This window comes from Crinia signifera, chromosome 12 (genome assembly GCF_055691185.1).
Source record: "Crinia signifera chromosome 12, ASM5569118v1, whole genome shotgun sequence".
NCBI lineage: Eukaryota > Metazoa > Chordata > Amphibia > Anura > Myobatrachidae > Crinia > Crinia signifera.
The window spans coordinates 41,286,005-41,300,246 of NC_139228.1; the positions used below are offsets into that span (position 1 = coordinate 41,286,005).

Sequence of the window (14,242 nt, forward strand, 5' to 3'; positions counted from 1 at the left end):
ACAATATGTTTTATTTACGAACACAAGTGGCGCTCGAACTTCAAACAACTATATGGTGAAACTATTTATTGCACAGTAAGTGCCGGAAGTCGCGCCGTTCTGGGATTCATACAAATGGACACAACTAATCATGTTCTTGAACAGCCTTTGCAAGATTTCCCATGAAATTGCACTGACACCGTTCTAAATGTTCCCTTGCAGTTCTGGAATACTGTTTGGGTGAGATGTGTAGGCAGCACCCTTCAGTCGTTCTGGAAAACACTATTCTTAGTAAGCCATAGTGTTTCTGGGTGTACGGGCTGTGACAATGTCCTCCTGTTGAATCCATGCGTTCTGCATTCTCTGTGCTGGCAACAGGTTGACAAATCCTTGCACCATTATTATTATTATATTTTTATTTATAAGGTGCCACAAGTGGTACACAGCACCGTACATATAGAACACATTAGAACAGTACAGGGTACACAGAACTAGACATAACAGCAACAGAAGAACAAAAACAGAGCACAATTAACAGCACAAATCTTTGTAAACAATACAGCTGAGATACAGGGAAGTGAGTCTGAGAGAAGAGATGTAGGTATAGATTGTAGGTGAGTAAGAGAGCTGTAATTGAAATGCAGGAAGAATGATTGTAAGCTTGCAGCAGGGCCCTCCTACCTCCAAGTCTGTCTGTAAATAATACCCCTTTTACACCAAAACGCCGGGTCGCACCCGGCTTTTTTAGACCCAGGTTCAAGCCGGGTGCGACCCGGCGTTTAGTGCAATTTACACCAGGCGGACAGCCCTGCCCGCACCCCCCCCCCCCCGTGCTTGGAGATGACAGGATGATGTCATCTCCAAGCGCCAATCACCACCGCCGCCGGACCGGAACGCTGCTGGGGGCAGCCCAGCACTAAGGTAAGCTGCTGGGCTGCCCCCAGTCCCCGCGCACACTCCCCCCCCCCCCCGCCGTCGCACAGGAGGTGAATGGATGCCGCACACAGGCATCCGTTCACCTCCCTCCCCCGTCTGCAGGGTATAGCAGACATCAGCGCCGGCTGTCAGTGTCAGGCTGACAACCCGTCCAACCTGCGGACGCTGCGGTCCACAGGTTAGACGTTCCCCATTCATGTAAATGGGAGCTGGGTCATCCGACCCGGCGTTCCCATTTACACCGCCCTCTACCCAGGTCCTAGCCGTGTTCTACCCAGGTCAGGACCTGGGTAGAAGTCCCGTGTAAAGGGACACGGCGTTAGGGATTACACCGCCGAAGATCCGGGTCTGACCCGCCGCTGACCCGGATTTTTCGGCGGTGTAAAAGGGGTATAAGAGTACTGTGAGAACAGGAGGGAAGAGGACCCTGCTCTAAGGAGCTTACAGTCTAGAGGACCATTATAGTTAGGTATTAGTCCACGGCCGCTCACTGTGTCTTGGAAGAACATTAGGAAGATGCGACTACATGACGTGGCACAGCAGACGCCTAGAAGAAGACAATTCCGTATTTCCACGTAGGGTTGCATAACTTTTTGAACACCTTGTAGTTACCAATAAGCAATCACGCATTAATTAGCATTCAGACCGATAGTTTACGTAAGAGAAGAAAAAGTACAGATGACTGGGAGTAACCATCTTCAATGGTACCAAATCCTGCAGTTTCCTGACATGGTGATACTTAATTCAGTGTTGTCTGTGGTTAAAGGGCCAACAGACGGGAGAGATGCGGAAGCGTTCTAAGCGTTGTTAGATCGCTTGAACGCTATAGCAAGATCGCTCAGCACACAGCAATGTGTCAGCGCTGCGCGATCTGTCAGGTTCAGTGTTCTCCGGTGAGAACACTGGCGACTATAAATTTATCCAGGATGCTTGATATTAATCACCGGGCGATAGCAACGCGCAGGGCCGTGCGTCGATATCGCTATTGCCCCTACACATGGATCGATGTAGGGGTATTTTCTAAGCGCTCAAAATGCCCTGGGATCGCCCCGTGTAGGCCCCATTAGGCATGGGTTCCCGTTTGGCTGATCAGTTATGTACTCGGTATTTGGGTGCTGAGCATATCTTGTGGCACCATATAAATAAAGGATATATTGGATAATATTAGTAATTATTTATTATTATTAATACCCCATAGATCAGGAATGTGCAATATGAATTTCATACTATCGGCCAAACACGCATAACAATGGAAACTACAATTTTTGTAGCCCAAACCAAATCAAGTTGTTAAAAAGAAAAAAATACCGACACACCCAAAAACAGAATACAGATTTAGTGGTCAACACAGACAGATGGCGAGAGCCAAGAGTATCGGGTTTCTCACACAAAAAGGCTGAGGGGGGAAGGAAAGGTCTGAAAGATTTTAAACAAATTTAGCAAGTAAGGTGTTAATTAGGTGCTAGGGATTTTGCGAGGAAAGATAATTAACCCTGTTCGTTGAACAAGAGATGTGAATTACAGAACAATAAGATAAATAATTTTACAAAAAGGAAAAAAAGTTGTTTCTAAATCCCTTAATTTTGTGACTCCCTTAATAATGTCACTGTTTTAATCAGAGGCAGACAAATTGAGCTAACCTAGCAGTTTGCACTCATGCTGTGACACCACAGGAAAGGGACTTGTGCTCAGACGAAAAAAAGGCTATTTTAAAACTTAAGAGTCACGGGAGCTAGCAGCACACTGCAGACCGTATATCAGTCATTACGTAGCAGCAATCAAAACAAATGAGCAGGAACATATAATCCTCCGTGGGAGAGGTAACAACAGATTTCTTAGTTGGTTTAAAAAGCCCAACACTTCGGAAATAAATACACATGTTCCATATTAATAGCTACAGACTAGTAATGGCAATGAGCTATATTAAAAATAAGCATGTCCTGACAGAAAATAGCAGGGAAAATGGTCGCAACACCGGCAACTTCTGGTCAAAAATTGCGCATTACCTCACACACATCATATGAAAAATGCAGTGAATTTATTTGGTGATTGTAATTGACTAGATAAGCTGCAAAGCTTACCGAGTCCTTGTGACACCGCCCTGGTGAATACCCGCATCCCCTCACAAGCATGCGAGGGGATGTGTTACTTATACCCCTTTTACACCAAAATCCCGGATCCAACCCGGTATTTGTAATACTGTTCCAATCCGGGATTTTTCCTGTGTAGACTGCGGTGACATCATCTCCAAGCGCCGCTGCCCCCAGCCTCTGTGCACTGCTAGCCCCCCCTCCCCCCCACCCGTGAGGTGAATGGATGCCACATACAGGCATCCATTCACCTTCTTCCTGCCTCCACTGTTGTCTGCCCAGTACAGCAGACAGCAGCGGAGGCTGTGTGCACCCCCATGACCCAACCTCCATTACTGATCGCAGGATGCTGCAGTCAGCAGGTTGGGCTCCCCCATTGCTATACATTGGAGCTAGGTCAGGTGACCCGGTATACCAGTTTACACCGCCCCCCCCCCCCCCCCCCACTGCTCCACCCTGGTCAGGACTAGGGCAGGATCTGCGGGGATATCAACCTGTGCTTTTTTTCAGCTACCTCTTTTACACCGGCGCTGACCCGGTTCCACGAGGCAAAACTCCGGGTTTTTTCCTCGGTGTAAAAGGGGTATACGACACATCCCCTCGCATGTGGCTGCAGCAGGAGAAATCATTTGAATGATTTCCCCTGCCTTCGCAAACATATATTAGTGGGCACCGGGACGAAGACAGGGCGCGTGGCTGACGTCATGTGACGTCAGCTGCCCACCCCTGACACATAGCCACACCCACATTACCATGGGAAAGCCCACAGTTTTTCATGGGGACGCCCATGAAAGGCTGTGCTTTCCTATGCCCCGGCTCCGCCACCGCCCCTCCCCGCTGTGAACGGCCAGACGACATTGGAAATCTCCGAGGCCATTCGTAGTCGGGGTTTGTCGGGGTTTGTGCATGTGCAGAAATGCACATATGCAAACCTCGACCATCGGGACAGGGGCCAAATTCAGTTCACTAAGAGTGAACCAGAATCGGCCCCTCAAATGTCTCAAGATTCCTGGTCAAAAGGTCACCTGAATTATGATTGGCGAGTCTCTCATTATTGCACATAAAAACTAGAGCATTGGTGGTTTTAAAGGGGCAAAAACAGGGGGCAAATTAAGCCCTATTTATAAGCAATCTTACTAGATGGCTTAGAAATGGAGCACGGCTCGCTGTGTGTGTACACCCTATAGCAATGGCAATGCGCCGTCCCACGTGTCACCATCACCTGCAGAGATAGTGCATGCACTGCATAGATCACAGTGCTTTGCCTATAAGCATAGGAGCAATCCTCTGCACAGATTGCACAGATCGCAGGTACATTACATGTGTGCCGCAATGTGTAATAAGTGATCTGTGCTTAGGCAGCTCGATCACCACAGGGCACCGGTGCACAGGGCTTAATAGTGCTCAAACAAATGATGGCCAACTGCGACTAATGTGTCTGCCCAGTGGTTTCAATCCCCATAAATTCCACAAGGAGAACAAGAAACAACTGTAGCTGTACAATAAGTGCAAACTAAGTTTACCATCTTTCCAAGACAGAACTAGGGACTATGGGGGTTATTCTGGTTCACTCCTTCTGGCAAATTCCTTCTCAAATGGACAAAACCATGTGCACTGCAGGTGGGACAGATGTAACATGTGCAGAGAGAGTTCGATTTGGGTGCGGTTTTACTTCAAAGTGAGATCTATATTGTAAAAATAAACCAGTCAGTATTTGCCCTGCACAGAAACCAAATAACTCACGCAAATCTAATTCTCTCTGCACATGTTACATCTGACACCCTGCAGCGCACATGGTTTTGTTCATTTAAGAAGGAATTTACCAGAAGGAGTGAACCAGTATAACCTCCTATAATCCAAATGAAACATGGAATTGTGGGATAAAACACAGAACCCCATTTTTACAGGACATTGGCTAAGCTCTCTTCATCAAGCACTACAGGGCGGCAGTGCTCATTACATATCCAACTCACTGCAAGTCGCAGTTGATTCTAAAATAGCCAGCACAATTAAATATTGCTCCAGTGTAAGGACAGCTGATTGGAAAATGATTCCATAGTAGTGAAACGTAACACTGCCAAGTCTGCAAATATTTTAACACGTTTACGCAAAGCCAGCTAGTGTCTAACAGAGATGACGTTGGGGGACAAATAAAAACTGTAAGACTTTTGTAAGTAGGGCCCGTTTACCTTCATATATAATTTATTTTAGATGGGTTGATTTAAACTTTATCTTCCTTTAAATCAGTAGTTATTTAAGTCGGTCCTCAACGACCCCCATTGCATATTTTCCAGGTCTCCTCACAGAGTCACATGTGAAATAAGTATCTCCACCTTGAGATCTTTTACAATGTTAGTGAGTACACCTGTGCCCCTGCCAGGTGACCTAGTAAACATGCACTTTTGGGGGTTCTCGAAAACAGAGTTTGAGATTTACTGCTTAAAATCCTCAGTAAGACACATGGGGGTTGAGTCAATGGTATCTTTCACCCCCTGGTGGGAGTCTATAGTAAGGGGATGCGGTCATCTATTAGAATGAACTTAGGTCTACAGTCATTAGGTCGACTGGCAGGAAGGTCGACCTGACTTAAGGTCGACATGGGCCAAGGTCGACATGACTTAAGGTCGAATTTGCATAAAGGTCGACATGAGGAAGGTCGACATGGGGTTTTTCACTGTTTTTTGAGCCGACATGTGCCGACAGGCGGTATTTCATGCCCTACCATCCACTAGGGCGTGGAGGAGGTTATTAAAGCTGTGGTGAGCGAAGCGAGCCACCGTGCCCGAAGCATTGCGAGCGAAGCGAGCGATGCGAGGGTCCGATTTCCATTGCCAACTGTGTCCATGTCGACATTCGGATAAAAAAAAAAAGTGAAAAACCCATGTCGACCTTATGACAAGTCGACCTTCCTCATGTCGACCTTTATGCAAATTCGACCTTAAGTCATGTCGACCTTGGCCCATGTCGACCTTAAGTCATGTCGACCTTCCTGCCAGTCGACCTAGTGGGGTCGACCTAATGACTGTAGACCTAAGTTCATTCTGACAGATGTACCGATTCCTATAGTAATGGGTATCTATAAGAACTATTAAATGTTTGCTCCAACATTCACATTTATTTCTTCACAGCTTCCAAAAGGTGCAAGAAAAAAAAATGTGTTAAAAAGTCTGTAGTTTGGGTGCCCAAACTTGTGCTAATGACGCCCAATACCGGGACAATTAAATATTGTAAGGACGGGTTTAGCTGCTTTGAATACATCAAGGGCAAATGGCCCATGATGAAGTTAGTGTAAAACATATTTACAGGTAGTATCAGCTTTGGATACAATCTCAACCAGTTATAGATTTAATATAAGTAAGCACAGGATAGTTACACCTTGAGTGAACGTAGAGGCTGCAACTCCAGACATCCTGGTTCTGCCAAGGTCCTCATCGCTTCCTAATGAATTCAGAAACCGAAGAATACTTACATATTTTCAGTAGTGAAGCAGTTGACAGTGAAAATGTCAACAGCATTATGTTGACAGGAGAAAGACAACACAGCTGTAATGCTAGTAAAAGCAGGTTAACCACATTGGCATTATCGGCGGAATGTAATGCTGCCAGAGTCTGGCGGCTGTGCAGGATGCCGGCCGAACTTGGACGATGTTTTAAAGGGACAAATCGCTTACAAGGCATGGTTTTGCCTTTTAAGTAATTACCCCTTAAAAAAAAAAAAAAAAAAATCAGAGTTTGGCCATCATCCCGCCCTGCCGCCAGACTCGGGCACCATTACGTTCCGCCCTACAACTTTACTCTACTTAAAATGCTTTACAATTACATTATAACCTTACAGCGCGATCTCTTGTCAACATAATGCTGTTCACATTTTTACTGTTGATCAAGGGCCAGGTGTATCAAGCTTCAAATAGTGATAAAGAACCAGCCAATCAGCTCCAACCGGTCATTTTCAAACCCAGACTGTAACATGGCAGATAGGAGCGGATTGGCTGGTTGTTATTCTGCATTTTATCACTTTTTGAAGCTTGATACATCTGGCCCCCAAATGAGCAGACTTCCCATGGACTGTATTCTTATAAACAATGGTTCAATTACAAATGGCTGTTTAGTCATTAGTCCCTAGTACAGGCATGGCCATACTGTGGCCCTCCAGCTGTTATGAAACTACACATCCCAGCATGCCTTGCCATACGTTTAGCATTACCTAATAGCAAAACTGTGGCAATGCATGAAGGGACTTGTAGTTTGACAACAGCTGGAGGGCCATAGTTCAGAAATGCATGCCCTAGTCCGCTGAATAGCATCACTTGCTTGCATGCATGCAGGCTACCTCCACTCTACGAAGACAATCATTTTAAGCACGAGGTAGAAGTAAAAGGCAACTAATGTCACCGAAATGTAATAGCAACTATCCTCGTCAGACCTTTACCACCCAGATTCCTGGGACTTGTGTCTTTCAAACACATGATTCCACTTAAAGTAGCTTATGTATGAATGGAGTATTGGGTGGTTATACTCATAACACAATCTAAAATCAGGTTTCCTGAGGACAGTGCTGAGAAAGCACAGTAAACAATGACTTTCAGAACATGTGTTTATAAAGTGTAACTAATGGAACAGTTCGGTCTGGGGTTTGACTTGTTCTATTTCCATCTAAAGCCAGCAACGAAAAACTTGGGCTAGCCAGATGTAAAGGTGTTGGCTTCGTTTTCGCTTGAAAATGTTCATATAAAGAATTACACGGTCTACTGGATTTGCACTTAAAGCCTCACAGTTTTACAAATTGAGCTAAACAGAAAACGGTTTCCCAGTTAAATTGACTTGGTAAATGTTCACATCTATAGTCATTAATAGTATTAATAGACCAAACATAAACATAATTCATTTCCGAACACTACAAAAGGGACACTGAGTTGGACGCAAACGCATTTGTCCACGTAAAAAAAAAAAATGACGTGAAATGTTTGATTGCGCCGCTTTCCTATGCATTTTGTGTGGACTGCATCTTCTGCTTGAGTTCAGAGACACAATAGTGGCATTTAGGGGCAGATGTATTGGTGAACTGATAAAGTGGAAGGTGAGGATGTACCAGCCAATCAGCTTCTAACTGTCAAGTTACAGGCCGAGTTTGAAAAATGAACGGAGATGAGTGACTGGTGCATGATCATCTTTCACTTTATCACTTCACCAGGTTTAATACACCTGCCCCGATATAAAGGATATATATAGATGCAAGTCAGATGTGTAACCAGCAGCCGCCTGGGTTGCCGGTTACACATCTGACTTGCATCCCATCAGTGTCAGAGTGTGAGTAGAGGATCAGTGAGTACAGACAAACCAAAGCGAATCCTGTGCGTCAACACGTAACGGACCCGAACGATAAAAAACATTGATTTTTTTTTTTTATTAACTTTAAAAAAAATGGGGCTCCCTGAAAAAAATAATTATACATAAGGGCAGTGGTTCCCAACCCTGGTCCTCAAGTACCCCCAACAGTGCATGTTTTCCAGGTCACCTGGGAGGTGCCCTCATTATTCAGACACATTTTAAAAGATCCACAGGTGGAGCTAATTATTTTGCCTGTGTGGAGACCTGGAAAACGTGCACTGTGGGGTACTTGAGGACCAGGTTTGGGACCACTGCATTAGGGCATTGCAATTCCAAAAACTTTGTAAACCATTGCTATAGCCTGGTTTAAATGAAAATCAGATTATAAAGGTTTATGATATCATGATAACTGCCTTAATTAGGAGAATTTCCGTTCCATACAAAGTTCTGCAATTAAATCCAGAGATAAAATGTGCCAAAATGAAAAGGAGACTACAGTTGTATGTAAAAGATATTTTAATTAAAGAATATTTAATTACAGTTCATTTGTAACACTACAACTACACATAATTGCTATTGACATTAATGAACTTCAGTCTAGAAACTCCTGGGTTGCTGATGGATCCAGCTTACCATGGTGTCCTCTACTACCTTGTCACAGGTGAACCATTGACCTTTCACTGATTTTTTTAAGGGGCCTTGTTTTTGATGGTCAGATTCAGCCTCAGCAACGTCTTGCAGTACCGTTCAGCATTAACTGTTCCACCCCATTCTAGCCAGTTGATGAGTAGAGTGTCTTTTTATCGATCCGGTCTTCTGGCCAGAGATTGCTTTTTTTGGATGAGGGGAGCTGGGATGCTGACACTCCATGCTCATCCGTTTAGAAGCAGAGTTGGAGTAGTGATACCCAGTCTCATCACATGTAACAACATTGGCAATGAAATCTGTTCCTTGCTCCACGTACAAAAACAGATGGGCCAAGCAAACATCAATTTTTGCCAACTTCTGATTCTCTGACAGATTCTTGGGCACCCACTATGCACAAACTTGAAAATCTTCCACATCTGAAATCGTGGAAGAGTTGGTGACCACGTGGACATGCCCAGGCCATGGCAAGTCCTTGATGCTTTTGCGTCCCACCTCACATCGCTAATACCACCGGAATATGGTGCACTATGCGAGACACTGCTCTCCGTACACCACCTTCATCATGTGATCATTTCTGAAGCATGCTCACCTTCTGCACTAAGAAATTGGATAACAGCTCTTTGCGCTGATCTGGAGAAATCCATCATGCATACAACCGCGCAAAACAACTTTCCAGGACTGAAGAAACAGATGCAAAGCCGTTCACTACACACGCGCAACTGGGAAAATTGCCACGCCATCTATGGGCCAACACATTAACCCACTGTGATTAGATACAACGCTGCTACAGCAAGTCTCCTTTTCATTTGGGCACACCATGTATAATATATACACACAAGCACACAAATACACACAGAGTGGCATGAAAATGTTAATTTTCCCATTCCCGATTCCTTTTATTTTTGCCTATTCACACTTAAAATTGTTGCAGATATTTAAAACAAACCGGAAAAGACAAAGACAATATGAGTAACACATACACAGTTTTCAAAATGATCAGTTCATTTATTGAAGGCAAGATATTAAAATATCCTGTCCCTAAGTGAATTAGTAACCACCTCTTTAGTTACTCAACCAATGGACTAAATTGATAATTGGATTCAATTAGACCAGACAATTAGGTTTAATTACTTCCAGCCTTGTCGAATATAAACATCACTTAAATAAAATATTTCCATTTAAAAGTTGTCTAAAAAGGTCTCAACAAGCAGCAGTTTGCCACGATCAATAGAAATCCAGGAGATATGAGAAAGTAAATGATTGAAATACATCAGTCTGGAAAGTGTTAAAAAGCCATTTCAAAGATCTGATACGCGAGTGAACTATAGTGAGCGCTATTTTCTGCAAGTGGAAACATAAACAGTAATGATTATCATTACATTTATTATAATTGAAGAGCTTACCTCCTATGTTCTGAATAAGGATTGTGCTTGCCACAAGGATCTGTACAGAAAATGAGAAATACAATAAATAAGTAATTACATTTGGCTAGAATTAAAATACTTAAATATATTTGTAGAGAAACCCCCTAGAATAGCTTGCGCTCGCTTGAGTGACTAGTCCAAGGAAATTCGGTGGTTTGGTAGTCCCAGATCTGAAAAAGCTTGCTTGCCTAGTGGCAGGTGATTGGTCTTTGGGATCAGGTACAAAACTTTGGGCAGTATTCCTCTTGTTTCACTGCTTTTTAAGGTGAACAGGGCTGTTTTTCGGCGAAACAGTGAATTTTTTCACCGTAAATGATATTCGCTGTATTCAATGTTTACTGTTCGCCCGAAAGCAACCAGTGAATGCCGGCCAATTCGCAGTTTGATAGTCGCTGCAATTCGCTGGTGTATTTCAATGGGGTTTTTACTCTAATTCTTTGAAAGTGTATTCAATGCTAAAATGGAGAACTGCTTTCACCGTGATTTTCGCAGAGTTTCAACGTTTTGCATTCGACATCTTTTTAGGTGTACTTTTAAAATAAATGTGTTTTTTAATAATTTTTTGGGTGTCTAAAAATCAGTTAATTTATTATTTGCAGGAACTTTCTATTTTTTCTTGACAAGCAGCACATAAATATATTTATATATTTTTTTTCAGAGACATCAGAGCCCTCCCAACCCCCTCCTCCTCCCGCCCCGCCGGTCAGAGGCATCAGAGCGCTCCCCCGCCGGTCCTCACATCCCCCTGCTGGGACTGCGCTCCATCCGCAGCCCAGCCTGACAGTGCAGCCCCAGCAGCAGCAGCGAGAGCAGGAGGGGAGAGAGCCGGGACACAGGGCACGCCGGATTGGATAATTTTCGCCATCAGGGGCATTGAGCTCCTGAGGCGTTGAATAGGGCGGGCTGGCGGCTGCCAGTGAATAGTGGGGAGCGGTGAATCACGACAAGCGCACGGTGATTCCAAAATGATGTGCGCTGTGGATTTGGAGAAACAGATGTATTCTTCCACCCCACGCACAGATCTATTATGGACCCCAGCCCAACAGGGCACTTCACATGCTATTTAAGAATCACTAAAAGCTTGGAATGAGATTTTAATCTCCTCGAAATCTATTTCTCTGCCTGCTCGAATACTCTACCTGCAATATCTTTCCTGATTCAAATCCAGCTATTTGGAAGTACTGTGGCATAGATACTATACTGACCTTGTGGTTGGCATAACGATCACCTCATTTACCTCTTTACAGACTCAATATAATCTGCCCTCTACGGAAATATTCTCTTATAGCCGTATTGCTCATTGGATAGCTACCTAAAGACTGTCTTCTTTTCCAATACTCCTACCACCCCCCAATATTTTGACTAAGGTTTCATCTGGTAATTTTAGTGGCTCTATCAGATTTAGGTATATTGTGGTGCAAGGTACCGGAATCTAAATCACCTTCACAAATGAAATGGGAATCTCATCTACACTGCTCATTCACCCAAAAACAATGGGAATATATCTAGGCCTCCTCTCATACTACTGTATGTTTAGGTGCAATAATCACATACAAATGCACTTTAAAATATTGGCCTTTACTTTACCCCTTAAACTTCATAAAATTTTGCCTACCATATCCAAACTTTGCTGGAGGAATTTTGCAGAGACAGGTGATGGATTTCATATATTCTGCTCCTGCCCCAAAATCCGGCATCGCTGGAGGAATGTTTTTGCTTTGGCATCTATGGTTCTACAAGTCTCTGTATCGATGTCCCCCTCATTTGCATTGTTACATATGTATCCGAGAAACCTATCTAACGCAGGTCACTACGTGCTAGGCCACATCCTTATTTCCACAAGAGCTGTGTTAGCACAGAATTGGAGAGACTCCTCCCCACCATAAATCATTCGGAAAGCCCACTAAACCTTGGGTCTGCCTTATTCCCCCTCAAGACTTACTCCCCATTAGCTAAATGGTTTAAGCTGGCACGGAATTGGAGAGACTCCTCCCCACCATAAATCATTCGGAAAGCCCACTAAACCTTGGGTCTGCCTTATTCCCCCTCAAGACTTACTCCCCATTAGCTAAATGGTTTAAGCTGGCACGACCATTGAACTTCAAGAGATGGAGCCAATCTACTACTTGAAACTGATTGAGTATACGTCATTGAGATCTAGGATTCCTCTTTATATCACAGATTATCTTGTTTTTTTTTGTACCTGTCTTAACCAATTGCGTTTTAATTGTTGGACACCTTGTTATTGGAAACTTCTCCCCATGTTCCCCTTACCCTTCCCTATTGTGTTATTCTGTACCCTATTCTTTTTGTTATCGGAATTAAATCTTCAATAAAAAGCTATTGATTTAAAAAAAATAAAATAAAGCCCAATGGCAATAACTGCAAATAAATGACTTCGGTCAAGGTCTTATAATGTAACCCAAATGATCATGCATTGTTAGCACACAAAATACAGTGGTTACTGTGGTTTTTACTGGAAACAACATTAGAACTTAAGTTCTACTTGAGAAAATATTTGGAAATATTTGGAATCCTCAATATAATTCAAGAACAATGTAAATTTGTTTTTTGTAATGTAGAATAGTCTACTCAGATTTCCTATCTGTTTTTGCCACATGATTCCCCTTTCCCCCTGCAGCAAAAAAACGGTAAATTGCAGATTTTCAGCGCAATTTACCGTTTTAAGGCTGCAGTGGGAAAGTGCCAGAGTTGAAATACCGTTTAAAGCTAAATGGTATTTCAACCCGTTTTTAAAGCAGAGTCCTACACGTTAAAATAACGTTTAAAAAGCAGTGGGAATGCCTCTTAACCGTTATTTAGCCTCCAGGCAGTCCCAGTGCCTGATGAGACCTAGTAGTTCTCACTTTGTGCATGTGCAATGAGTGCACGTGCATAATAAAGAGCCGCTCATTACATATGCGCATATGTAATGAGCGGCTCATTATTATACACGTGCACTCACTTCATATGCGCAAAGTGAGAACTACTAGTTCTCATCAGGCACTGGGACTGCCTGTACCCTGCATGGACCCCCGCTGCCTCCCCACTGCCCTGCATCCCCGTACAGGTAAGTACAAGGGGAGGGGAGGTGGGGGCACAGGGCAGGTACGGGGGGTTAGGCACACTTTACACTTGGGGGGGGGGGGAATTAGGCACTCTTTACACTTGGGGGGGGGGGGGGGGTTTAGGCACTCTACATTTTACACGGTTCACTGCAATGGGAATGGTACTTAAATGGTATTTAAAACGGTAATCTGCTGCAGTGGGAATGCTAATACCGTTTTAAATACCATTTAAGATTACCAGTACTTTAAACTGGTCTGCAGTGGGAAAGCAGCATAAGACTGATATCAGCAAAAAATAATAATAATACTAATAATAAATACAAACAATACCTTTCCAACTGAACCAAACGCAAAGAGACCAAGGTCTTCATAGGACGTGACAGCTGTAGACAGAAGGAAATGTTTTAAGGGATCAGACAAATTCAAGTAACACATTGTTATGGTTATAACTAGCTGAAGTACCCGGGGTTGCTATTCCAGTTAAGCCATCAATGAGTTGGATGTAACAGACAACACATAAAAAATAATTAGTAACTTAATAGCTCTTCCAACACCCATGAGGTAGCTGTCGAGTGTCAATTTTGGGGTGTTGCCAGTAGCCCTGATCTCCAGCATATCCAATGCTTTGTACACAACATTCCCATAGATATATAATAATAATTATAATCATCTTATTTATATAGTGCTCCATATCTCCCAACTGTGCCGCTAAACGCGGGAACGTCCCGTTTTTCAGGGACGTTCCTGCGTCCCTCCCGCAGTCGGCAGTG

The 14,242-nt window shown here is 43.6% G+C and overlaps 1 protein-coding gene across 3 annotated transcripts in view; it reads right to left on the reverse strand.

The window, feature by feature from the left end:
- Window positions 1-14,242, reverse strand: part of SLC38A6 (solute carrier family 38 member 6) — a 71,432-nt gene that overhangs the window by 39,144 nt on the left and 18,046 nt on the right. For all 3 annotated transcript variants that reach the window (XM_083166652.1, XM_083166653.1, XM_083166654.1), the window contains exons 4-5: window positions 13,803-13,855; window positions 10,384-10,423 (exon numbers count right to left, since the gene is read on the reverse strand). In XM_083166652.1, coding sequence (XP_083022778.1) covers window positions 10,384-10,423; window positions 13,803-13,855 — 93 coding nt within the window. The remainder of the gene's footprint in view (window positions 1-10,383; window positions 10,424-13,802; window positions 13,856-14,242) is intronic.